Source organism: Papilio polytes, unplaced genomic scaffold, assembly GCF_000836215.1.
Source record: "Papilio polytes unplaced genomic scaffold, Ppol_1.0 DF823691.1, whole genome shotgun sequence".
NCBI lineage: Eukaryota > Metazoa > Arthropoda > Insecta > Lepidoptera > Papilionidae > Papilio > Papilio polytes.
The window spans coordinates 1,427,596-1,452,379 of record NW_013525513.1 but is presented as its reverse complement, the minus strand read 5'-3'; the positions used below and the strand labels follow the sequence as shown (position 1 = coordinate 1,452,379).

The window sequence follows — 24,784 nt, the reverse complement described above, 5'->3', positions numbered from 1 at the left end:
TACGCTGGGGGTTTTCGGCCAGTAAAATTTTTAAAAAATATAGCAAGAATGTTACCATTAAAATCTCCGTAATACAAAATATACCTATAACTTTGTAATATTTAAGAATTGTTTAAAATGTGGGTAGTAATAATAATTGTTAATTTAGTGTCACACACCCGTACAGTAAAACGTCATCGTGTATTAACCGATAATGCATTTTCACCCTAATGCCGAGCACTGGTCCGTTTGAAACTCAATTCTGGCTAGGGGTGATATTACCCCACGTGGTCTACTACCCCACATTCATCGCAACATATTTTTATACGTCGCACGAAACCGTTACGACGGCATGGCCAGTTGTGCAAATAATATTGTTTTCAAATCTTTCACGTTGAAAGTTATATTAGCAATTTTAAGTCGACTCGTTTAGTGATAAATCGGCTTACAATTGATTTAATTTTTTAATTCTAACACTTAATTGAATCAGAAATGTTTAACTACCTTCTGTCATTTTTTATTGTGAACTTTAATCTCCTGGCATAATGTGTGTATACCTTTGCCTTTTTAAAAAAACTAACCTGTCAATTTTCTTTTCAGGTGCTGTCATCTGGTTCATTTGAGCTTAGGATAAAAAGTTTCACGAACTCATTAGGTAGGTTAAGTAGTGGACAGTGCTGTGATGGTTCATCCAATAGTGACGCGCCGTGCTTGGCGCCGTGCAGGACTAAATTCCGAGTGTGCCTCAAGATATACCAAGCTAACATCGATACCACGTCACCGTGTACCTTCGGGGACATCACTACGCCAGTGTTGGGAGGCAACTCCCTGGACGTGCCGAATCTAAATGTTGAAGGATTCAGCAATCCCATCGTTTTCCCCTTCGACTTCACGTGGCCGGTAAGTTAAATTATTCAATTGATATTTTTTTAATTAAAAAACACATATCTAAATGCTGGTAGGTTAGATTTATTCATTTAAAAACATAAAGTTATCATCCGTTTCGCAAAATTATTTCAAATTAATTTTGCATTTATATCTCCTCCATTACGTGGTTTTAATGTCTGTAATATGCATAAATTAAAATGATAAAAACTGTACTATGTAGGTATGTTTTTGATTATTAATCTAATATTAGTTTAAGCAAAGTTAATGTTCAATTTATAATTCATAAGCCATCTAATATATAGTTTTATAAAGGAAGCCATCAAAGTAATAAATCAACGCCGATATTCAAATACTTTTGATGCCTATTAATAAATCTATTTTGTATATAAATTATGATTTAAGAATTAATTTAGCATACATTTAATTACTCTGTTGTGTTGTCTGTGCTTAAATCGTTTTATATATTTCTGTCTGTACCATTCTTATTAAAAAGCGTGAATATCTCATCCACATCCAAGTTTAATAAAACGATACACACACACACACACACACACACACACACACACACACACACACACATTCACACATTCACATGCATACACACAGAAAAACAGACACGCTCATATACATACAACTTACAACTTGCACCTTCATTTTCACACCCTTACACACTCATATATATATATATATATAAGAGGAAATATATTTTAATTTCACTTCTTAAAATTAATAAATAATAGTAAATTTTCCTTTTGTTTCTCACCAATGTATAACTTTGTAAGGGAAGTCCTTGGCTACTTAAAAACAGGAATCCTAGTTAAGTAGTCAAGGCAACACTGATTTATGTAATTAACATTAGAGAGCAATAAAGATATTCTTATTCTTATTCTTATTCTTATTCTAACATGTCATTTGAACGGTATTTAATAACATATTGTAGTATAGTATTCCCCGATACAAGGGATATCCGGGAGCGTTTACTCTGAGTTTTTTTAATTATCCCGGACGCTTGCTGAATGGTGAAAAAAGTTTCCGCTTTTTTTTATCATTTATGGTGTTAAAAAATCCCTTTATGTTTTCGAAAACTCCTTTGCTATTTATAAAATAACGATCTAATTACGAAGTTTAGGAATCCAGGTCAAAAAGTTTAAACGTAAATTATAGATAAACTAGCTAATGATATATTTTTAATGCTTCTTAAAGTCAATGGTTTTATTAAAAGTGTACACAGGTTAACCTTCAATACAATGGCATTCTCATCTTCGCCGACAATTACGGCGAGGTCGTGCGCGCTCGTGATTCGATATTGTAATTACGTTATTTATTTACCTATTCCGCTTCCCAAGGATGGCGTCCATCTTAATTGGATCCCTGTGAATTCTCCAGCACACCGCTCGTGTGTGGACGCACCTTTACTGGAACTGTTTGTATTTTGTTTAGCGGCTCTCTTCAAATGTCGTACCGACTTGTAATATTTGAGCAAACAAGGCTCGGCCGGCTTGCACAACCGACCATCTGGAGATGCATAGCGTACACCAGGTAGGGAATAGGGACAGAATGAAATATAAAACTTTTTTTTTCGTTTCAAACAAAATGGACGCCCGTGTCCGCCTTCCGACAAGTATCATTACAGATGAATTGGCGCTAAATTGAAACTTCCTGTTTAAATTCATATACAGTTTGTCTATTCCCGGGGATATACGACCAGCCGAGCGAAAGCAACGCGAAATAATAGCCCCGTCTATCGAATTTCGGATGTGACAGGTTAAGCTCCAAATGTCCGATGTCGAATTTACGCCATATGGGCTTTATCTCACTCGATTGGAACGCTTTAAAATTCCATGTGCTAATGCCCTTTGGCAGTTCAATTTCTATTGATGTCTAACATATGTGGGGTTTTTGTTTCATCCAAGTTTATAAAATCTGTTGCTATATTTTACTATATATGAGGCCATTACTCGCGTGTTTCGCGAAGCATATCGTTTAGACAAATAAGTGCTTCGTAATGTATCGGTACAAGAGAATAGGTACGTTACCTTCGTGACTCGGCCGGCAGGTGAACGGAGATTTACTTGAAAAAGTCGCGTGGCGTTCCATTTTCGAAATTCAAATTGAATGTTCGTATTCGCAGTGTTCTATTTTTAAATTGCTTATATCTTTTTAAATGTAATTTTGTATTGCGATTCGTTTTTATTATGATTTTTATTACAAACATTTTGAAATACGATTCCACGATCGGTTCTCGGATTTCTAACGGCTAATAAGCCTGGAACAGTTCGACCAGAACTGTATTAAATAAATCGATTTTACTATCGAGATTGACCCCATCGATAATAGGTCGTACGAATATTAATATAACTGACAACATCGAAAGAAAAATTAGAAGTAAAACGGCGCGGGGTTAACGACGCATAGAAACGATTTATCATACAGTCTTTAAAGAAAGAGATGGCTCACTTCGAAAAATCTCATTTGTATTCGTGTGCTGGCGTCGGCGGCTTATTCATTTATTTTACTTTTAAACAATTTGTGTTTGTAAATCACGAGTTTATATTGTAATGTTCGGCATCTGAAGCCCGTTAGCCGTCCGGATGTCGCGGAGGTGAGACCGGATTATAAGCACGTCGATAGTAGACATGGTACGGAACGTTCAAATTATGCTTGTTTGTACGAGCGACGCAGCGGGTTATTAAATGCATCGCGCCGAGGGAACGCACCCTACTAATGTACGCACTCATTCAGAATTCCAATGCGGGACCGTTACGATGTTTTAACGCGAAAAAATGCGACCGCACATAATTGAACGTTTTTAAAGATGTAAACACCTGCCCCGCGCGCTAATGTAAGAAAGAGACGCAGCTAAATGTCAAAGTATATGGCCTTACAGCAGTCGACTTGCATTCCGATATTCAAGTACAATTTTATAGGGTAAACATTGACGTTTCATCGACAATAGTTACAAAAATAGATTGTTTATGACGTAACATTTTACTCACAGCTTTTGTTTATTTCCAAACTCAACGCTATAAAACACCTAGCACTAACGCATTATGGAAGTGAGCGTTAAAAAGAACCTTTTGTTGTATTAGCTCCTTTAATTGCGATATCCCGGTGGTTGTAGGCATTATGTGTTTTGGCAAGTCACTTTCCCACAATGATTACGGCGGAGGTTGGGACGCCGGCCTCACAAAAACATGATAACAACGCTCACAAAGCGAAGGCGGGCGGTAATAATTAACTGTCCTTTTTTATGTTTACCTTACGATTGTTGTTGCTTTTTACATCTTAAAAATAAAAATTAAATCTAACTATGCACATGCAGCTGTATTTATTAAAAAAAAACATAGTAACAACAAAAAAAGATACTGGCTGTTTAAACACATCGATAAAGCCGATCGGGTCGTTTTATAAATTAGCATCGAGTATAAGGGCATTGCTATTTGACTTTAAACGCTATGTTTGTTATCGATACCTTCATTTTTTCAGACTAGCAACACTACGGAAGCTTGTATTGTAAATAGAATATTCATACTCTGTATCCTTGTAATTGTTTGTGAATTTTAATTAGTACGTCGTCTTATCATAAATTAATAATTGAAAACTCTTCATACAATTTTTTTTAAGCTATTTATCAAAGTCTTATTATACTCTTAGTTAATAAATTTGTATTTTTGTTGGTTAAAGTTTATATGAATCTTGAGTTATAAAATGTTTCTGTTAACAATGGGTAATCGTATCTTAAGAGTGAAGAAATGCACGTCTTCGTAAGTAGACTAAGCAACGGCGTAACTAATTCTAGAGATTGTTGGTTATTTTGCATGTTTCGTCAGCGCTTCACGGTCCAAATGTAGCCACATATTCGGCGTGAAAGTTGACCATCCTTGGCTTGTTGCAATCGTTGTCGTAATTAAAAGGGCCGTTTGCTCTTTGAAAGTCGTAAAATCATAGTGTACATCTTGGTAGTGTACATCTATATTACCAATACAATTTGAATTATCACTGGAACGATGCAGTAATATCCCTATTAGGATGTCACAATAAACTCCGTAAATATGTATCTTAACGTACATGTTAGGTTACCACATTATATGGTGCGTCTAGTTTACATAGCGGTCTATCTCAGCAGCAAACACTAGATGGGCTGTTACAGTAAGCGTACATAGTGTTAGTTTCAAGGAAATTAACGTTTCAGTGACGTCAGGTTCGATTTTCAAAACAATAGTACGGTAAAGCACGCGGCGGCTGCCATTTTCGATCCATTGTCTCGTGAGAAATACCGTTCTTATGCCTCCAGCGGCTTCTCCAATAGAAAGTAACTGGCTGGAGATACACCTGAGTTTTCTTATCTATTTTAATGTTAAAAATAATACTGGCTGATATTGCATTATAAAAAAAAAAATAATGTTACAATATGCGTTTCGCGCCAAAACTCTGTGTATATTTACGACAGAAATTACATCATCGAGCGTGCGAATAACATAAACGTATAAAAATCGAAAAGCGCGCTCCTTCGCACGGATCATCGACTTATTACTTCACGCCGTAACGCGATATCCGTCGCTTATAAACTATAGTCTCGGAAACTTCCGTCTACGTTGTCTTTTTATCGTATAGAGAGCTCTTAATAATTTCCTTTATCTCGATCCACTCGCTTCGGGATCCTCTTAAAATACTTACCCCCACATCCGCTTCTTTTAATATCCAACGAAGCTACGGAATGCTCTCTCGATCCTGTTCTCTCGACACAGTCTTTTATCTCTCTCCTTTCCGACGAACGGCAATTAAAGACGCACAAAAAGAGCGAAATGAAATTCCACGTAAAAGTAGTTCGAAGTGCATGCTTTAGACTGTCGCCGTTGCGAATGCCGATTCAGAATTACGAATTTAAACAATTATACGGCAATTAACAGAGTTTATTCAACTAGCCGACTTTCATCTTCGCCTAGATGAACGCGTACAAAAAAATCCTATTACTTTGGGTGTACTTGAAGCGCTAAAATAACAGACCGTTCCAATGGGAGCAGATCGTAAATAACGATTAGTCATACTGAGGGATAAAGAAAATAAGCTCAAGCCGGGCCTGACAGCAGAAATGACGGTTAAACTAAATGTTACCAACGCCAGCGTAAAGAAAACACATCTTTCTTAAATGGCCACTCGTTTATGGTCACTCTGACATTTTAACTACTCCTACTAAGTATAAATAAACATATCAAAGGTGCCGTGTAATTACACTGGCAAAGATAAATAAATCGCGTACACTTATGAATTATAAAAAGCATAGATTAAATATAAATAATTAGTCTATGTCAATCACAATTCAAATTAGGAACGTGTTTAAGCGACATCGTAGCGTTCCAAAATTAAATCGGTCTCTCCATTTTAGGTTACCGCTTATATTTAGGGTTACCATTCTTTATAAGATTTCATAAACTTTATTTAATAATAAAGCAAATATTTTGTGTATGTTAAATGTTTTATTATAAAATCGAGTAGTTATGTGTTACATTATAAGAATGCGCACGAAATCTAGCATGTTAACATTTAAGATTCAATATCCTTCACAACTGCATTATTTAATTCACATTATTTTTTATGATCTTAGAAATCCAACAAGATGATAAATGTTAACAGTATTTTAACTATTTATCATGATAAGATATAAAAATTGTATAACACAGAATAAATTTAATAATATGGTAACCCTGTTCCAATTCTATTAGTTCGCTCGATTCCAAAGCGTTCTCACGTATCGAGGGAACTCGGTACCTTCAAATCTGTGATGAAATTCCTTGCATCCCCGTCTTTATTCGTCACACAACGTCTGTATCGTGCCATATCCGCAATGTGCAAATAAGACCTAATCAATGTTTAGTATGGAAGGTATACTTACGTATACCGGGCTTCTTTGAATTTATTGATGTGTCAAAGGACGAACCCTGGGAACATACTTATAGTGGCGGAATCTTTTACGTTAAAAGATGCTGGTAAAAAATACCTTTTTACGTTTTATATCAAAGAATGTGGATTAAATTAATAATGAATAATTAATTCTCAACAAGATGGTTATGTAATCGAATAAAAAGCACCTTAAAAACACATTAGCAAATGGTCTTATATTCAAATCATCTCATCGTTTTCGGCGAGTATGCAAAGTAGATTAGTGTAAAAACCGCATTAGATTAAAATCTCATACAAATCATGTCTCAACTCGAATAAGGATTCTCAATTCCGTATGAACAGATCACAAGGTCTTTGGAGTCGATGTTTAACAGGGTTGCCAACATCAATAAAAAGTTCAAAAATAAAAACACTTCTCCCTTCTCTTCGTATACTTTTTTTGTTACGTTTCTTATTTTATAGAAGATATTCAATAGTCAAGTTAACCTTTAATATGTATGTGACATTTCTTTCCTATAATCTGTGGAAATTTGATTACAGCCCGACAACCCTGTCGTTAACCCTTCTCAGAGCGTTATCAACCGATCTACCGTAGCGAGGTCGGCCGACTCGAGAAATTTGTTAGCTCCGCTTTTATTTTTTAATTCTTATGCCTCATTCAAATCATTCCGTTGTTTATTGCCGACATTTTCATTTTTCGAATTCCTCCGATCTGGTGGGACCGGGTGCGTCCAGACGCCGCGAATCCCACCTATGTCTTGAGAAATTAAGCTTATTCTTGTTTTCTTTTTTAAATCCAAGATTCTCCTTTTGCTATTCGATCAATGTAACTGGCCAGTATTTTTTTTTTTACTTTTAAATCGTTAATGACACTGCTTTGTGGAGTGAAGTAAAATGATCACACAAAGTGTAACATTTCGTCGTGAGTTACGACCGACTCTAACATTTTTAATGCTTCGCGGTATTCCCGGTTGGAGTAATTAATCCTTTCATAATGAGCCAGAGTTTCTCTAATATGGCGACCTCTGTTTACTCCAACTTTCGACTATAGCAACACTGGCTAGCGGTTAAATTTTATGATTGCCGTGAGAAATTTTCAACAGTTTAATTTAATTGGAGGATATTAATTGCTACGCTTGCAGATAAAACTCAATATCTCAGGAAATATTTTTATTTTATATTTATTTTGACAAATGTTACTCACCTTTTTTATCAGATTTAATTTATGGCCAACTTAATAAGTTTCTATTAATAGTAACAACTTTTAGATTTATTATCTAGATTATTAAATATTGAAAAAGAGTAAGACAAAATAAATGGTCGTCGGTATTGGATTAGAGCGTCATAGGTTGAATAGTTTTGAGAACCGACTTTTGTCTCTGCACGGCGAAGTGCCACTATACCAACAACTATAATCCGTCTGATTTACACTGTACCTTATTTAGAAAGTCACCTGTACCTCTAACGTCATCCTAAATTCTACCGCGCTGTACGTTTGAACTGGCCATACTTACTCGTGTTTACCACGAAACTGTTTAGCATTCTAACCGTACCCGTGTACTGTCGCCAATAAAGCGTCGACCTGGATATTTTTTTATAGAATATTCGTACATAAAAATCTTACATTCACACGGTACGGGCAACATTGTGCGTAATTTATTCAATAAACGCGTTAACGTTTCCGAACTGTTTTGGTACATTTTTAAATGACAACATCAAGTTTGACATAATTGAACTGGCCATCTTTTATTTTTTTTATTATAACAGCAAAAACTTAAATTGACAGAGGTACAGAAATTCTGAGTAAGGTCGATGAATCACAGGTTCATCGTTCTTCAGATTCAGTTCAGGAATAGAATGAGATAAAGTTAATTAAAACCATTAATAATTCGGATTAAACGTGTCTGAAACACTTTAAAATCGGACACGTTACTGGTCCTTCATTAACGTGCATTTCGCATATCTTTTAATTTGATGGACGGTACACGATGCTCCCTCGGCCCGTCTACTTGAACCGGTCCCGTGAACTTGACATTACGCCAATGGATTTTGTACCTTATCGTTAACCTATAAGACACCAAATGGCTTTTTATATCCACATTGGGATATAGTTAAATGAAAAAAAAAACCTGTTCAAACGATGTTACCACACTATCCAAGTGTGAAATATGAAATCACGATTTTCTCCATTTGCTCGCTGCCTGTTTGTGTTCCGAATAACTAGGTATTTTCTTGTGTCGACAGAGGATCGGCCATACCAGCTTTGATGTTTATACACACTACCAATGGCAATACAATAAAGGACTTTGTCATTTTTAAATCTCCTAATCTATGGACGTTCAAATTAGCAACCATAAAATATAATAAACGAACATCTGTTGCCTTTTTAACAAAACAAATGAGCAATGAAACAATAAACAATTGACAATACAGTATTTACAAACACGTGGCCAAAAGTTGTGGGAAAGTTAAGTCGCAGGATAATTTCTTTTGTTATCCAAAATATCTCAAACTCTGTTTTACAATAGCTTTAACTGCCCAGTTCCCACGTATCCCTGTTCCCTTAATTAATAAAGAAATATACAAGACAACGATATCGTAGCATTTAAGGCATCCTCATAAAACGATTATCAAATAATTCCTCAGTTACAGAAACCGATATGGCTCAGTCTATTGCATTTCTTTCCTTAACTCAATTTAACGCTTCGCATTCTAGGGTTAGAAGTAATGACGCGAAGGGTTTCCTTATCTTTTTATTTAATAAAATCCTCTGATATTAAAAAACCTATCCTTAAGTTTTCTTAATGTTTAATCAATTTAAAGAGAATTTGAATGTGTAATGCTTCGAAGTTAATAATCTTGAACAAACAAAACAACTATAGAGGTATCGTTCTAGATAACTTTATGTTGAAAATGTAAAAATGGAACACACCGAAATGCTTATCGACATGTATACCATTTAATAAATAAAGCGAGTTCTACACCGACAAACAACGTTAAGTATGTTTCCTTAATTGCCGACTAGCTGGTGAGTGTTGGCTGGTGGCTGGTGTGCGCATTGTGAGTGTATCGGCGCGGGCACGTATATATATAAAGCTACCTGCACACGTACGCTTACGTCGTCGGCCGCTTTTTATGGGCCGGCTACGAGAGTCACTGTCGTGGGAACCGGCATACACTTACAGCCGGCTACAGCTGACCGAAATGCGCTCTCCATACCCGATTAACAAATCAATACATTGTGTACTACGGCTCAACATGTTTGATCGCGAGCGAATCGCCCGTGCCCCGTCCGCTATTCTGCTCCCTAACCCACTAATAATAAAGTCCACGTTTCACAAACGATGCAAGAAAGGATAAAACTGAAATTTGTTTATTCAGATCGGTAGCCTGCTTGTTATTCACAGTCGGACGATAACACGTCCGCTCGCTCACGACTCTATACTTTATTAAAAATTCGTCAAAACCCCGACGAGTCGGATCGAAAAGAAATCTTACCTATAGAATAGACTCGTGAGAATCTTAGAAAATGTGATTTCTAGCATCGATTTCCATCCACAATGATGATTGTTAGTGAGTTCCTATGCTAAATAGATCATTGTTACGTATCGCGATGCAAATAATGTTTTCATTCGTCTTTAATTGACGAAAGGGGACATCTGGCGGTGAAAAATTGAATCATGCGGTAAGGCGAGCGTGTCATATGAAGGAATTAAGTTGACCTTTCATATCCGCCGGGCGCAGCTGCCGGCCCCTTGATTGCCTTTACAACGTTACGTCGCTACGCCTCTTTACATTTTATAAGCCGTTAATTCTAAACAAAATTACTATTCGATTGACTTTTTGATGACAACTTTCCTATCCAGTCACCTTTCAAATCAAATGTGTAATCAAGAATTTTTAATTTTTTTTAACTCTTTTGTAAACCAATATCGAAGTCCAAACGAGCTACACTACTGGTTTCATAATATCACTAGTTTTATCATCATGTTATTTATCGGAATTATCAATATATGAACAGTATAATTATGCATATAAAAAGTAACACCGACAGAATGCAACGATTGCTGCTTTTTACGATCTCCATATAGAAAACAATATGCGCGTTCCTTTACACACGAATAAGCATTTAATCCTTTAGTTCATTTGCGAGAATCTGCACTTATAAATCTATTGTCTTCGCTAATTGGAGGTTAATGAACTAGAGAGGGGCAAGCGCGCCATTATAGACATTTTCGCATAAGCGGGAGTGGAGGCTCGGGAGACCATAGACAGTGAGCAGGCGCCGGCAAGCTGTCGATTCCTTATCATATTTAATCGTATTTTCGACAACCGTTTTGCCTCCTTAAGCAAACATTCACAAATGTCAACAAGGCGCTATCTGATAGCAGCCCATTACAGTAAATTTTTTTCAACGCTCGCCCACGGAAACGATGATTCCATATTTGGCCGAGTTATGTACGAATGGACGACGCGTGTATTTTTAGCCCGTATTAATACAATTCTCTCGGCGCGCATCTGCCTCCGACTTCACCTGTCTATCGTGCTTTTAATTTACACTCATCCGCCATCCGCCATCCGCCATACCGAAACGAGTCGTAAACTAAAGGAAATATTTGAAATGCTCGACCGCCGCGCCCATTTTAAAGGTCTCCGCACCAAGAGATGTTATATCTTGGTTTATCTCAATAGACGAACGAGAAAAACATACTTGCTTAATGCTCGTTATAGAACTTCACTGTACGGTTATTTGAGCTTGTTTTTTTTTTAATATAAATGTATGTACTTTGCGTCAGGTGTAATGTTCTTTTCTTGTTTTCAGGGCACTTTCTCGCTGATAGTCGAAGCGTGGCATGACACGAATGAAACTTCAAGATCTGATGGTGAGTTATTACGTTTTTAATTTATAATGTCGTAATGAAACAGCTTTATTTCGTGTATTTGTGTAAAATTCAACGCACGTATGTCTCGACTCGCTCACATTCAGGTTTCACTGTAATTCTGGGTGTTTATCGTGCATTTAACGGACAGTATGTATATTTGAATGCTTATATTATCACATCGTGGAAGACAAAAATGTTCCCATGGTGTCGACGCTTGGCGTTCAGAGCACGCCTCGCGGCGCGTGATTCGCGTGCCAATGCGCACCATATTCTAATAAAGTCAGCCTTCTGTAGGACGAAAATTTAGTAGAAATGTTCTAATGTATTCCGATGGCCGTTGACCGACGCCTGGACGTCAGATAAAATAGAAAAAAAAGTAATTCGTACGTACATCAGCTACAATGTATATTTAGCAAATATATCCTGTTATATCTATAAATTCGGCAATCGATATCGTCCGCTGTATCTCCATAAACTATCGACAAGTTTAACATCACATGCGACATAGCGTGACAGAGAAACGATACCAAAGGAAATATAACCAAATGAAACGTACTCGTAAATACATCATCGTGGAGATTGGCGCGTGCATCAATACTCGAAGCTTATCGATACAAATAAAACTTCAAATGCTGGCAAGCGGAACTCGATATACATTTAAAATTCGAACACGATTATTTAAAAAAAAAACGTCTTACACTGGAAACTTTTAGAACACGCCCAATTTTTATAATATTCGCAAACTTCCATACCATAGACAATAATAACGCCCATTTCATAATTAGATTCCGAACCCAATGCACTCTGACCGTCATAATTACAAGCCCGCTCTGAAATAATAAAAAACAACAGGCGTGATTTACTTAAAAACAGATTCAGAGATATGGTGCGCTACGGAGTCGGTTACCGAAAATCATTAGCGTCCGAAGTGGATAGCTTAGGGTTAGGGGAGCCATTTTAAAAAATAAAATTTTAGGACTAAAGTCCTTACTAAAGTAAATTCTTTCTTTACATGCCTTATTCATTGATATTTTCAAAGATGCTGAGTTTTTAACATGACTAAGATTTGTATGCGAATTGACTTGTGAAAATTTTACTAGTAAAATCCAGTATAGTTCCGGTAAAATCCCTTTTTATGGCAACACTAACACGAGGACGGGTGTATTTTTAATACGGCGCGGGAGCGATGGGCGGCGCCGCATCACTACCGAGAAACGTAACCAACAGAAATCTAATCAAGCATAATAACAGGTTAGAGGCGCAGCAGTTTGTGTGCACTCACTATCTCGCAGCACGATGCTTAATTAAATCACTTCAGATTTTTTTTACCATTTCCAATAGTAACCGGTCGCGACTATCAAAAACGATACCCACCCTTACTTCTTTCATTCAACTTTCAAATATATTCAATCCTAACAATGTACGCTTTGGATAGATTGGTATTGATTTATTCTTTGAACATTACGCAAAGAGACTTAATTTACCGAAACCTAGAAAAGAATCAAATGCATCGTATTCAGCAGTATTGTTCAAAGCATAAAGAGATTCTGCGACTTACAAACCTCAAGGCGACAATAGCGATCCCGCCGCGCCGCTTCAACGAAATCTTTTATACCCCGGGGCTCACCACACCTGGCTAACGGGCCCCTATTAAAAAAATATACCACCCGAGGAAGTGAAATTTTTCAAGTTTACTTCATCTTTCGTCATAGGGCTTGCTGGTAAAAAATTGTAAGCTCCGGAAGATTCAATTTATGATGTGAGCAGGAGGCGCGGAGGGACGACGCGCACATGCCCTGCGCTATGACTCTTTGTTTACCGCGGCTGGCGTCCCCGCTCACGATATCGCACTGTCTCGATTTACACCTCCATATAGGCGCACCGAGAGCGTGTGAAATGAAGCGTCAAGTGATTCGTGCTCTTGCCAGATATCCGGTATTCAACCGGACTTTACCCAGCTTTTCTACACCAGTTTTAAATGTATATATTTCCGGTACTATCTTATCTGATGGTAATTCATTTTTACGTTGATACTGATACATAAATGAGCTTTATACATCATCATTTTTATTTAAGAATCTGGAAAAAAGTTGTTCGGTTGCCGGGGGCCAGTCGTATTAATACTAAGATGGAGTTACTGTGGCAGCTATGTGGTGACGTCCGCTTATCTGTCCGTGCGTTATTAGTCAATTCATTACACATGGCCGGCTCTCAGTTCCCAGAGCTTTCTCGTCATGATAGTGCCACTTTAATTGCCTCTCGCCAGACTTAGAGTTGCGTAATTCGCAATTTGTGGCACCTCACCGCGGAACACGATTACCGTTTCCTCAAAAACAATGGATAATTAACGCGTAGAATGACGTGCGAAAAATTTTTATATAATGACTCTGTTTTGTTAATCCCGCCTAAATTGTAAGTCACGTTCGAAAAGGCAAGCGGGCCCGGGGCCGCAAGATTGTTTACTCGCCGAGTCGTGAAGCGCCGCTCAAATTGAAAACTCGTCGAGCATTAGAAGTGGACAGTTTTATAAACAAAAGGAGTGAGTCGTCTGTGTGCACAGGCCATTGATGAAATTCCGTTTCCCACAGCGACGGCGGCGACGGGCTGCGGCCGGTCCGACCACTGCCAGAACCGAGACGCGCTATTGTACTTAACATAACTCTACTCAATTCTTACACGCCGACTTATTTATGTACTTAATATCGATGTATCTTTGTTTACCGATATATCGACATTAATTTCACATAATTAGACTATAATCTAGATCCAGTCCGGATCTGTCGGTCGTTGTCAATAACAGTATAATGTCGGCGTGCATCCGGCCGCGGCGATACGTTCATCGGAAGCTGTATCGCGTGATCGCATCCTGGCGTTTTCTTCAAAATCGCATTTAATGCATCCCCAAATCGTCCGCATCCGATGTTTCGTCCAATCTAAATTATCGTTTCGATCGCTTTCTTTTATTTTGTATAACGCTACCTTCACGTGTATGTTTGCTTTGACCTCTGGCCGTAATAACATGTTGCCTAAACACGTACAACGTCCTCAATTAAATGCCTTATTTATTTATATATTAAAAAGAAGGAGCCTTCATTTTCTACAGCCGTGATTTACGTTGATAGCTGTAATTTGTGATGCTCAAGGTCTTAAACATTATTTAAAATTAGATGCAGTAATGTTCTTGTAAATCATCCGGCGTGTATTAAGAAATAATAAACAGCTGACATAAGTTACATTATTATTTAATGATTCATTATTTAAAAATAAAATAAGAATAACTTTAAATAAGTAAAGCGGCAACCCTAAACCACCTGAGCAGTGGGGTTCACTCACGGTTGCCATAATTCTCCTGCACACATTCAGGTTAAATTGTGCGCGGCCGAGATCCGCGTTCCCACACATCATTCTAATTCCCCCAACTCTGCAGCCTCGCTATAATAACCATCGATTGAATATGCATACCTACTTTAAAATTAATATGTAATAACATGAAACATAATCTTATATGATATAATATAACCTTCATCAAAGTTGAATCTAGAATTTCAACTAGAACATTATGAAACATTCTCGTCGTATTCTAGACTGCATACTAAACTTTTTACGTAATGATATATCACATGTTCTCAGTTCCTATACGATTGATTTATTCTCTCGATTCCTAATCGGAATAAATCTATATTTATTATGTTTTCGTTCGGTAAGCAGTGAATGTATCTATGCGTTTTATCTACCAGATTTATTGCCGTGATTGTATCGGCGTAGGCTTAAACGGTTGAATCCCGACTCTGTTTTAACCCGAATCATCTGTCAGTTGCACAGATTACGGCAGCGGAACTCGCGCCAAAAACGTTCATAAATTACTTACCGTTTAGAAATCAAGAGCGATCGATTTGAATATTAAGGGTATTGTGGCGAAATGCATTAACCTGACCGTTTGATATGAAACAAGAGGTCGTGAGGAATGCAAGATGTGAGATAAGGTCCGTCTCATTACTCGATATCCCCGTATGGTCGACACCAGCCCCACGCAACACAAAGCGCCCATCGGTATCGCATCGGGTCCCGTGCGCCACGAAATTAGTCGGCTACGATCGTTTTTATGTACCTTTTAATTTTGTTTCGCGTCTGGTTTAATTTTATCTGCTGTCGGGATTACCGGCTTAGGAATGTAGCGCCGGGATGGGCAAAAAGACCGACGAGACCGCGAGTGGAAATAAATAAATGTAGGAACTCGGAGATACTGAGGTTTCTCAGCGATCCTCCGACGAGACGCCGCGCTTTTGATGAATGGATTTCGATGTCTTTTTTAATCTGCGATATGGTTTCACATACTTTAAAAGTTTTGCAACTGACGTTCATGTTTTCATATTTTTTTTTGTTTGATTCTCCAATGCCCGTTACATAAGAATCTGTTTAGTAAGTCTTTATCAATCAAAACGGGCGCCAACGAAGCAAAGCAGTGAATCACGCTGGGAACAATGAATTCCCGCGTTCGAATGCGGGCGTCAAATAGACACTAACAGGTCAATTTACTCGTATAACCCTTTCCCACGCCGATAAACAAACGCAGATAATACTTTTTTCGACTTAATCAAATTAAGCGTGTCGTTATCCTCAAGCGAGATTCTGATCTGAGCGCACGAACATGGTCTCTATAAACATTTCTTGCCTTTTCTATGAACATAACTAATGCGTTCTAAATATAATTTCTTCTTGTTTATGATTACATTGTTTAACATGCTTGTGTTTCTTTCCAGATTCCCTTATTGCCCGTATGACGAAGCAGAGTATAGCGGATGTTGGAGGCCCGTGGGTGGAGGAGGACCAACGGTGGGGCGGACCTGAGGGTGCTCATTTAAGGCTGTCGTATCGAGTGACGTGCGCCGCGCATTACTACGGCTCTGGCTGTGAGGTCCTATGCAGGCCTAGGAACGATTCATTCGGACATTACACCTGCTCGCCCGCGGGAGAGATCGTATGCAGACCTGGCTGGACGGGAGACTACTGCTCCAAACGTAAGTTTATAAATCCACTTAAAGTAATGAATGAATTGAAATGAATAGCACCTAAACTAAAGAAATAATTACCATAATATTGCATTAAATTTAGTGTTTGTACCGTTCGTATGATAAATCGGCGATAACCGAGTCTCACGAAGCTCGTATTACACCGGCCGCTTCTAATTACAACCAACTATTGAAATTTCGAGGCGAAAACTATTACACGACACAAATACCAACGTCATTTAAATATAGGCCGTCCACCCAATTCTCTCTTCCTCATTAAAACGGGTTACGACAAAAAAATAACATTTCAGCTCCGTACATCCTCTACTAAATGTTTCTAATTGGTACTCGCGACCTTTTCATTGGCAACTAGTGTAGCGTTTTCACTCGGATGTCCCGGTTTTTGTGTAGTATCGCCGCACCTCGCTGACTCATCAGAGGTCAGAGGTTCAATTTATTAATACATATAAAAGCATTTACCATAGATATTTTGCTTTCTACGATATTGTTTACTAATTCACAATTCCCATAAGAATAGTGATGATTAATTAATTCATAAATAATATATTACGTAAGCAATGAAAACATTCAATAAACAAATCAGATTATAACATCGATAGTTGTAATGCCTCGTAATACTCGGATAAGATTTGTATTACGTCCATCGTAAAATAAAGTCGTAAAAGTACCAGTCTTTTAGTAGTCTATCATGATACTCACGAAACTTGAAATATTCTTCAAAATTACAAAAAACTCAATTTGTACAATGATATTTTTTCATTACTCGAATTAATTAACGTATAATAATTATAACATTAGTTAATAACCTCAAATTACTTACTATTGTTCAAAACATGGTAAGATTAATGATGTTATGAAAATTTTTATTACTAATTGTTCTGAAATACTTCATAAAAAAATAAATTCATAAAAATTTATGCTGTAACGGTAAAACTTTTTTCTTAATCTTTAGCATTTATTCATTTGTTTTTCTGCTAATTTATTTGTATTTAGACACATTAGTGGTATTCCGTTTATTGTGATGTAACGTATAATGCGTGGGGTCTGTCTGTTTGTCGCCGCGACAACAAACAAAGCCGAGATAGGCTGCAGACTCACATCAATCAATGTCTACCCTACCGCTAGTATACTGTTTATTCCGATTACCTAATAAAACATACTGCACAGGTGATATATACCTTTAGTGTATTAATGTCTTACTTATTTTTTATTAGATATATTTAATACGAATTATAGCATGAAACTCGCTTAAAAAATCAATTATTTATTTTATTTGATATAATTGCATATAATTAAAACAATAGATAGGTGAACAATTTGCAATTCCACCTCGCGGACGGACGCGCACAAAAAGGGCCCCGTCTAAACCTTTCAAACGGCGCGGCGTGTTGAACAAGGCATCGTAAAACAAGTCCGCGCTAAGATGCATTGTGGCGGGGCGGATGTCATCGCAATCTCAGCCCCACCTGCCGCGGGGTTCCCACACTCGCCGCCGCAAAAAACCCCGCGGTGAGACAGCAGCGCCGTCCCTCTCCCGCACTCCGCACCTCCCTCTACAGCCGTCCCGCTCACGCAACAGGGCTGACAACATTATAAACTGCACTGAGATTTATTGATTTTATGATCGAACGTTGTTGTCGAATCAATTTGTTAGCGACATGGTATGCTGAAATGTAATTTTGTTGCGCTGACACGTATTAGTTTAAAATAGTATTAGCCTCAAAAGTATTAGAAAATATTTGTTCTAAAAGTAGACATGTTTATAATTAGACTTAGAAATTGCACTAAGGAATGCAGTAATTAAATATTATAAGCACACGACAACCCTACTACGGAGTTTGTATCGTCGATTACGAAAATGTAAAAGCGAGAGAAGCGGCCATAATGAAATGAAAACAACGCTCCGCGCCGGCGCACACGCACGCAGCGGCGACGCACACCAGAAGACGCGCGAGCACCCGCCGAGAGCCGAGCGCCTCGCCGTGAACCGGGTCACAAACACCTTTAGACGAGAAACGAAACGCCAATCGAAATAAACTATACACTTGACCGTGTCACGATACATCGCATCTGCCGAACGGTATCCCTCCTTCTGGGAAAGCTTAACGATCCCGAAAACGGAATCATTTGCATGGCTCGCATGGCCCCCGAGAATTATCCGGCAACTCTCGCCCGCTAATGACGGGGTAAACAACGCAATTTCGCCTAATTGTCGAGCCGGGCCCGGTTCTCACGCGCATCCCGAATCGCGAATCCCACGCGGCCCGCGCTTCCCGTCTACAAACAGATGCGATCACTCAATATTTGCGCAGGACCGGAACACGTGTGACATGTCTAGGGTAGCTTTTTTCATCGACTTACCTGGCCTCCGGGGCCTCGGTATATCTACTGAATGTCGATTCGAGTTGGTATCGACCAACTCTTCGTTTTCATTGACAATTAATAACGCGGCAGGGCGCCGGCCGCCAACACTGACACTTTCGTATAACTTTTACGACTCCCGTTTTACCGATCGCTCAAGGATCAAGATAAGAAAGATCGGAGTCGAGTGGCGTCGCTCTAGAGTGGATAGTGCAATGAGCATTAAACCAGACTACTTCAGACTCTTTGATCGACGCTTTGATGCACCGAAACCAGGCGCCTTCGCTCTCAAAAAAAACTTTCTTAATATTCAACTATCTAAGGTTAAATTACATCTAAACTTTCATAACGTAAATATAGCTCAACGCAAATCTATCCGGACTAACCTCTCCAATTTGTTAGAGCGAGTCGTAAGCGGATTAGCTCGGTGCACTTTCGGGGGCTTTATGCAGCGTTGGCGAAGTTTAAACCTGCGTAATGGTGTAGGGGCGCCGGGGGAGGCTAATCTCCTACATCCCGGCGCGCCGACCCGTCGAGATTCATCGTTTCAGCAAAATACACAGAGCGCTTCCTCGTTTAATTTAAACCGGTATAAAATCGGATTGTATGCGATGGAAACGCGAGTCGTGAGCAAAATGGCGCCTTAGTATTTTTCTAGTTAGGGGACTAGTAACGGTCGAGCGTCGGTTAGGCTCCCCGCGCTATCTGCCCCCTTTGTATTCGCTCCGATAAGTTGCCCGTGCGCACCCGACCGATACGAGTGCGCGCCACACTTCTTATTTCTAAACACTACTATTTTTCCAGCGGCTTACATTACCACTGTTACCTTTGTTATTGGCGTCTTCTCGGGTTCACAAACCGCAATGCACTCCGCGCACTCGCGCCGCTCCTCGGCTAACGCTCGCCTGGTACCAGTACCTCTACATCCGAGTAAGGTTCGCGGCCTCGTCTGCCGTACGAACCGTAAATCACACGGTTAAAGACGCGCATATTATATTTCTAATATTTTACGTTTGTACAAAATATTTATCCTTATTATTTATGATGAATACATTACTGTTGCCATAGCGACGGAGTTAAACTAAAACCATCAAGTGCACACCTGTTCCAACTTAGAAATAAAAATGTATTTAATGCGGGTCGTAAATTTTGTTGAGGATGTTATAGTGGTTGAGAGATAAATCGACGTGCGCGCGACCTCGCCCCCGGCCCCGGCGCGCCGGGAACACTAACGAACCTCTCTCTTTGTCATTCGTGTGTTTTGCGAACCAAGATGCCGAAGTTAATTCGAGCTGCGGTAAACGCTCGGAGGATGTGTCGTGAGCGCGGTGGGTCGCAGTTAGCACGAGCGCTATACTTATTGTGTGTCCGACTCTAACTAACGAAGGTTTCTTTTGTTCCAGCGCGCTGCCTGCCCGGCTGCGACGCGGAGCACGGCCACTGCCTCAAGCCCGACGAATGCATGTGAGTATCCACTTCGCACCCCCGTGCTAAACATTCCAGCTACCTACCTACCTACCTCCCTCCGCGCTGTAATCGTACATGCGCCTCATCGTCCCTTTAAGCGGTGAAAGACACGCTTTTTAGACGCTTGTTATCATGTCGCGCTCTTTATTGACGGATGTCTTTCCTTTGTTTTCAGCTGTCACTCGGGCTGGGTGGGCGAGCTGTGTGACCAGTGCGAGCGGCACCCGGGCTGCGTGCGCGGCACCTGCTCCAAGCCGTGGGACTGCATCTGCGAGGAGGGTTGGGGCGGCTTGTTCTGCAACCAGGACCTCAACTACTGCACGAACCACCGCCCGTGCAGGAACGGCGGCACGTGTCACAACACTGGCCAGGGCAGCTACACCTGCGTCTGTCCCGCCGAGTACACGGGTCCCGACTGCGAGAAGTCGCTGCACTCCTGTGCCGTCCGGCCGTGTCGAAATGGGGGAGCCTGCGTTCCCGACGAAGGAGGAGAACTGTCCTGTGCCTGCCCCTCGGGGTACGAGGGTGCGCGCTGCGAGACCAGAAGATTGACTTGTGCCGATAGACCTTGTCGCAACGGTGGAACGTGTGAGCCCCGATCTTCCGGCTTCGTGTGCATGTGTCCCGCTGGGTACGCCGGAGTCGACTGCGGCCTAGAGGCCGATCCCTGCGCAGCCAACCCCTGCCGTAACGGAGCGACCTGCTCACGCGCCGGCGACGGCTTCCGCTGCAACTGCAAGTCTGGCTTCCGCGGCAACCGTTGCGAAATCGATATAGATGACTGCGCCGGTATCACATGCGAGCACGGCGGCACCTGCGTCGACCTGGTGAACGGACAGCGCTGCCAGTGCGCGCCAGGCTTCCTCGGCCCACGCTGCGAGACCCGAGTGGACCTGTGCTTAGCGAAGCCCTGCGCGAACGGAGGAGAATGCCTGGTGCTCGACAACGACTACGAGTGTCGTTGCCGGGCGGGCTTCGCCGGCAAGGACTGCAGCATCGACGTGGACGAGTGCGCCTCCTCGCCGTGCAGGAACGGAGGCACGTGCAAGGACCGTGTCGACGGCTACACCTGCCTGTGCCCGCGCGGCTGGAGCGGCAAGCTGTGTACGGTGTCGTTGGCCGAGCTGGCGGCCGCCAAACCGGCGGGCGGGCATCTGCGGCGCGTGGGCGACGAGGCGGAGGGCGCGGGCGAGGTGGGCACGGCGGGCGAGGCGGCGCCGCTGGAGCGCGGGCATGTGGCTCTGATAGCGGCGGCAGCGGCGCTGGTGCCGCTGGTGGCGTTGGTGGCGGGCGCAGCGCTGTGTGTGCGGCGGCGGCGGGCGGCGCGCGCGGCGGACGCGGAGGCACGCGCACAGAACGCGGCTAACGCGGGCGGGCGCGTCATCCGCAATACGTGGGGCAAGTGCGACGCGCCCGCTGAGTGCCAGAATGCACACAACGCGGCCGCGGAGGAGTGTAAGCGCAAAACGCTGAACACGGAGAGCGCGGCGCGCCTGCTGGCCGCGCTAGATCCGCGCCTCTCGCGGCTCTCCGCAGACTCCGCCTACTGTGCGAACAGGTTGGTACTTATGCCTTACATACAACACAAGTTTATAAACAAAATATGTATGATCTGCCAACACAGAATTTAGCATCACGTTAAGATAAACATAGCGGCTTGCTATCTTTTAAAGATACTTTTATTCGATTATTACATACAATAACTTGAATTTTAATGTTATACATATTATTTATGCATGTGGGTGTATAATTAACCTATTTTTCTGTTGTTGCAGCGATACGTCGCTAGTGAAACGAGCGCTAGAAGGCGGAGGGGTGTATGTGTTAGACGACCACTGCCTGCCGCCGACCTTCGCCACACAAGTGTAGTGCTTACCGAAGCGTCAATGGACACGATAACTTATTTATTGATAACGGACGCTAGTGCGATCAAGGCTGTGCGCCGCGTGTATATATAGCGTTAATTGTAAAGTGACCCCTGTATAGACGGCTAGTTGTAAGCGTTCGTATGTATTTATTAGTGAGTGCGATCCGCGCGCCCTGTAAATAGTATCGGCGGCGGGTCGCGCGCGCTGTGGCCTCGCGCCACGTCTGCGATCTCTGTAGGTAACGGTGCCGCTCGCCCTCTCCTAGACTCGCACCACTGACCGACCACAACCAAACACTGCGGAAAGTTACATTTTTAGACTAATTTATAACGCGAATGTTGCGTTCATCGGTTTTACATTGATTATATTTTATATATTTTTTGTGATTGACTAATTATTGTCATTTGTTCCTATGATTATAATGAATAGTGATCGAAATCGAAAATCATGTTCAGGTTTTTCTGAAAATCGACATAGATTTTTTCCAATCTCACTTCGCTTCCCGTACTCGCCGGATGGACGACGCACAAAGTGCGGTGCGCGAGCGCACGCGCGCCCTCTCTATTTCGTTGTAGCACTCGGAGGGGGCGCGCGTCTCGCTCGCGGCATCGCCGCGCACCTAGTTAGGCCGTAAGTTAGAATATTTTCGTGTACTTATAAGAAACAAAATGTCGAAACCTAAGTCATTGTGTATAAAAACTATTAAGTTGTAGCGTTGTAAGTATATTCTCCATAACTTCCGTAAGAGTACTGACGATAATGTTAGGCAACGCGGGACTCCTAGTATGTTTTGTTTTAACTTATTTATTTAAATATGTGAAGTGCGAGCAGACGTAGTCGACCGGCACGACGCGGCGCCGGCCCTACGCCGGGACGACGCCGCGTCGTCGACGGCTCGTCGCAGATAAATTATGTTAAATTGGCCGTTTCATAAGTGTTGTAGATATATTGAAGTGATGGCGTCGCCTCCCGTGTTGCCTACTGTACTCATACGTAGATTAAAGAAGGTTAAATCGACGATTTTGAGAAATTGTAAAATTTATATCAAACTATGAATAGACTGATGATCAATAATAATGTTCTTGTATTTAATTTTTTAAGATGACAAAATGTAAGTTTTAAATTATGTGAAAATTATGATTAACAAACATTTGCCGGACGTAATTAAAACATTGTACTTAAAGTTGATCACAGCGAAACAAACTTTCATTTTTCTTTTCGATATTTTAAATAAAATTTACACGATATTTCGTTAGACAACAATAATATGACAGTATTTTAATTTATTTATTGAAAGATTATGATCTTTGAATTAATGTAAATTAATGAAGAAATCAATGTTAAATTATTTTTTAAATTTTGTTTACAATTGACTGAAGCGGAAGCGACTTCTTGATTATTATTCTGTACTCGATCGCTTTGTTTATTAAGTTGCATTTAAAGTGACGTGTGAGTATACTGAAAGATAAACATTTTAAATCATTCCATTTTTTCATAGGTATCTTTTATCTTCTTTTTTTATAAATTTATTTTTTTATTTCGCTATTTTTTCTATGTTTATTTTGCATGTGACCAATTGATTGTCTTAAATGTACTATGATATCGTCTAAGTTAGATAAAGTACAAGCGTTATTGTTCTTTCCTTTCTATTTTTATAACTTTTAGTATATTCACATTGTGTTTTTGAATTTCAAAAGAAAAATGAAAGCGGCCTTGTATAGATGATGTAACAAATAATTCCATAAATAGATCCTATCGAATAAAAGTCAAACTGTGTGATGCTGCCGCGGCAGCGAGTGTTTGCGACGAATGTGTATTATTGTGTGCGAACGCACACAGATAAAATGTTAATAAACAATTGTTTACAAAAGATTAACAAGAATATTTCATTTTTTCCCTTTTATATTACCTATCTAAAAACTGGATACTATAACCTCAATAACGTACCATTTTTGGTAACTTTATAGAAAATAGCTTTTTAACAGATTTCCAAAAATATAGAATTTCCATATAAACTGCAAATGCTAAGTGGAAATGTTTGGATCTAATAATTTTATAAGCAAAACTCGATCGATAAGATCCATGACTGATTTTACACAACCCATCCCTACTAAATTTCAAATGAATTGTCAAACTTATCAATCTTATTTAAACGAACTATAATAGTGGGCATTTTTTGAAATCGTGATTTTTTTTAAGCAAGTTTTATTTAAAAGTACACCCGCCATATTGATGATATACTTTAAATTTCGTTCTGGAGGCACTTTTTTAGAGGTACTAATTAAGACATTTTCTTGGTAAATGGTATAATTTATTTCGGTATACTACACCCACCATTATACACTCACGGGATTCGAACCCAAATCAAGTGCAAACTCTTAAGCCACCGACCCATCAATTCGAGGGG

General features: G+C 40.2%; 1 protein-coding gene across 1 annotated transcript; it reads left to right on the top strand.

Moving 5' to 3' along the window:
* The first annotated feature begins 209 nt into the window (after positions 1–209).
* Positions 210–24,253, top strand: LOC106104042 (neurogenic locus protein delta-like). Its single transcript, XM_013283980.1, has 7 exons — positions 210–251; positions 580–879; positions 11,591–11,651; positions 16,412–16,669; positions 20,446–20,506; positions 20,685–22,067; positions 22,285–24,253. The coding sequence occupies exons 1-7, from the start codon at positions 210–212 to the stop codon at positions 22,376–22,378; spliced, it is 2,199 nt and encodes a 732-aa protein (XP_013139434.1). The 3' UTR covers positions 22,379–24,253.
* Positions 24,254–24,784: the final 531 nt, after the last annotated feature.

Excerpts from the sequence above, each read along its gene's own strand:
- LOC106104042 (XM_013283980.1), top strand. The coding sequence starts at position 210 with ATGCCGAGCACTGGTCCGTTTGAAACTCAATTCTGGCTAGGG. Across the intron at positions 880-11,590 it reads CCTTCGACTTCACGTGGCCG|GGCACTTTCTCGCTGATAGT; the intron begins GTAAGTTAAATT and ends TCTTGTTTTCAG. Across the intron at positions 16,670-20,445 it reads GGGAGACTACTGCTCCAAAC|CGCGCTGCCTGCCCGGCTGC; the intron begins GTAAGTTTATAA and ends CTTTTGTTCCAG.